At 40.5% G+C, this 1,722-nt stretch overlaps 1 protein-coding gene across 1 annotated transcript; it reads left to right on the top strand.

The window, feature by feature from the left end:
* Positions 1-715: 715 nt before the first annotated feature.
* LOC138905308 (uncharacterized) lies at positions 716-1,207 on the top strand. The gene has a single exon (XM_070193819.1). It carries the CDS (start codon positions 716-718, stop codon positions 1,205-1,207), a length of 492 nt encoding a protein of 163 aa, XP_070049920.1.
* The last annotated feature ends 515 nt before the right edge of the window (positions 1,208-1,722 follow it).

Raw genomic sequence — 1,722 nt, 5'->3', positions numbered from 1 at the left:
CACCAAGTTGATGCTAGCACATCTGTACAGGTACAACTTGATGCCATGGCCAAAGAAATAAGGAAGCTGACCATAGCTTCGTTACAAAGTAAGCTTCATGCAGCATATGACATATGTGGAAGAGGACACCCTACTCATGAGTGTCAAGCCTCAATTGAGGAAGTTAATGTTGTGGGTAATTATAACTTCAATGCAATGGGTCAGAAGCACCCCGATTTTTCGTGGAGTTCACCTGGGGGTACAGCAAATGCATGGCAACAAAATAACTCCAGATTTCAAGGATAGGGAGCCCCAAGCTTCCAAAATCAACAGAGGTCGCAGTTTCAGCCTCAACAGCCAATTCAATCTGGGTTAGAGGATCTGATGAAGTCATTCATTGTCAAAACGGATGAGAGGCAAGATACTCATGGTGCAGCTATCAAAGAACTTGGGACAAGTTTGCGTTACTTAGAGAGACAAGTCGGACAAATTACAACTATATTGTCTGAGAGAATCCCAGGTACTCTGCCAGATAAGACTGAAAAGAATCCCAAAGAAACGGTAAATGGTGTGACCTTGAGAAGCGGACAAGTGTTGAAAGATCCCACTCCAATCCAACAAGAGGTGATACCTGAAAAAGAAGAAGAAGAAGAAGAAGAAAGGCAAGAAGGGAGTATAGAAAAGGAAGAGGGAGGAAACTTCGAGAAGGGAGGAATCTAATGAAGAGAGCAAGCACATGTATACTCTACCTTTTCCCCAAAAGCTCTATAGAGAAAAGCTGGACAAGCAGTTTGAGAAATTTCTAGATATGGTGAGACAGGTTAATGTAAATCTGCCATTCATAGAAGTTCTCTCCCAAATGCCAGCTTATGCCAAGTTCTTGAAGGAGATCCTTACAAAAAATAGGAAGATAGAGGAAACCTCAGTGGTCAAGCTCACAGAGCATTGCAGTGCAATATTGCAAAATAAACTCCCACAAAAGTATGGAGATTCAGGGAGTTTTACGATACCTTACTCTTTAGGCACTCTTAACTTTGATAAATCTGTATGTGATTATGCTGCCTCAATTAATCTAATGTTATTGTCTGTTTATAGAAAACTGGAGAATGAGATCAGAGAGATAAGGTGTGCACCAATATCCTTGCAGCTGGCAGATCAAACAACTATAATACCCGAAGGGATAGTGGAATATGTCTTAATTTGGGTGGATAAGTTGTATTTCCTGTAGATTTTATAGTGGTGAAGATGGAGGAGAATAAGGAGGCCACCTTAATCCTAGGAATACCATTCTTAGCAATGGGTAGAGCAATATTAGACATACATGATAGAAAACTCATGCTTAGAGTGGGTGATGAGACCATAACTTTCGAGATGAATGTAGAAACGGGGTTGAAAAAAGAGAAGTTAGATGCAAGTTTTGAGTGGAAAGTGCAGGGCATGAAAGAAAAGGTTGTTGTTAGTGAAAAAGATAAGTGTAGGGTGTACCCCAAGAAGGCTGAGAAGAAGTTGTCTGCGTGGATGTGTTCACTAGTTCGGGTGCGTGGAATGGAGCCGACTTTGATTCAGACCCCGACTAGAGATTCAAGGAAGTTTCCTCTACCTTATGCTTTTTAATTGTGTGTCATGGTAACATGCCACAACTTAAAGTGTGTGGTGGGGGATATTTGTATGTTGTATGTATGTTAATTCTAGTTTTTGTTTTTGTTAGTTGTAGTAGTAGAGAATTGTTTTTTTGGAAAAAAC

The sequence above is a fragment of the Nicotiana tomentosiformis genome, chromosome 2 (assembly GCF_000390325.3).
Source record: "Nicotiana tomentosiformis chromosome 2, ASM39032v3, whole genome shotgun sequence".
NCBI lineage: Eukaryota > Viridiplantae > Streptophyta > Magnoliopsida > Solanales > Solanaceae > Nicotiana > Nicotiana tomentosiformis.
Note: the sequence above shows the minus strand (reverse complement) of the source record. Positions and strands in the feature narration are given on the sequence as shown.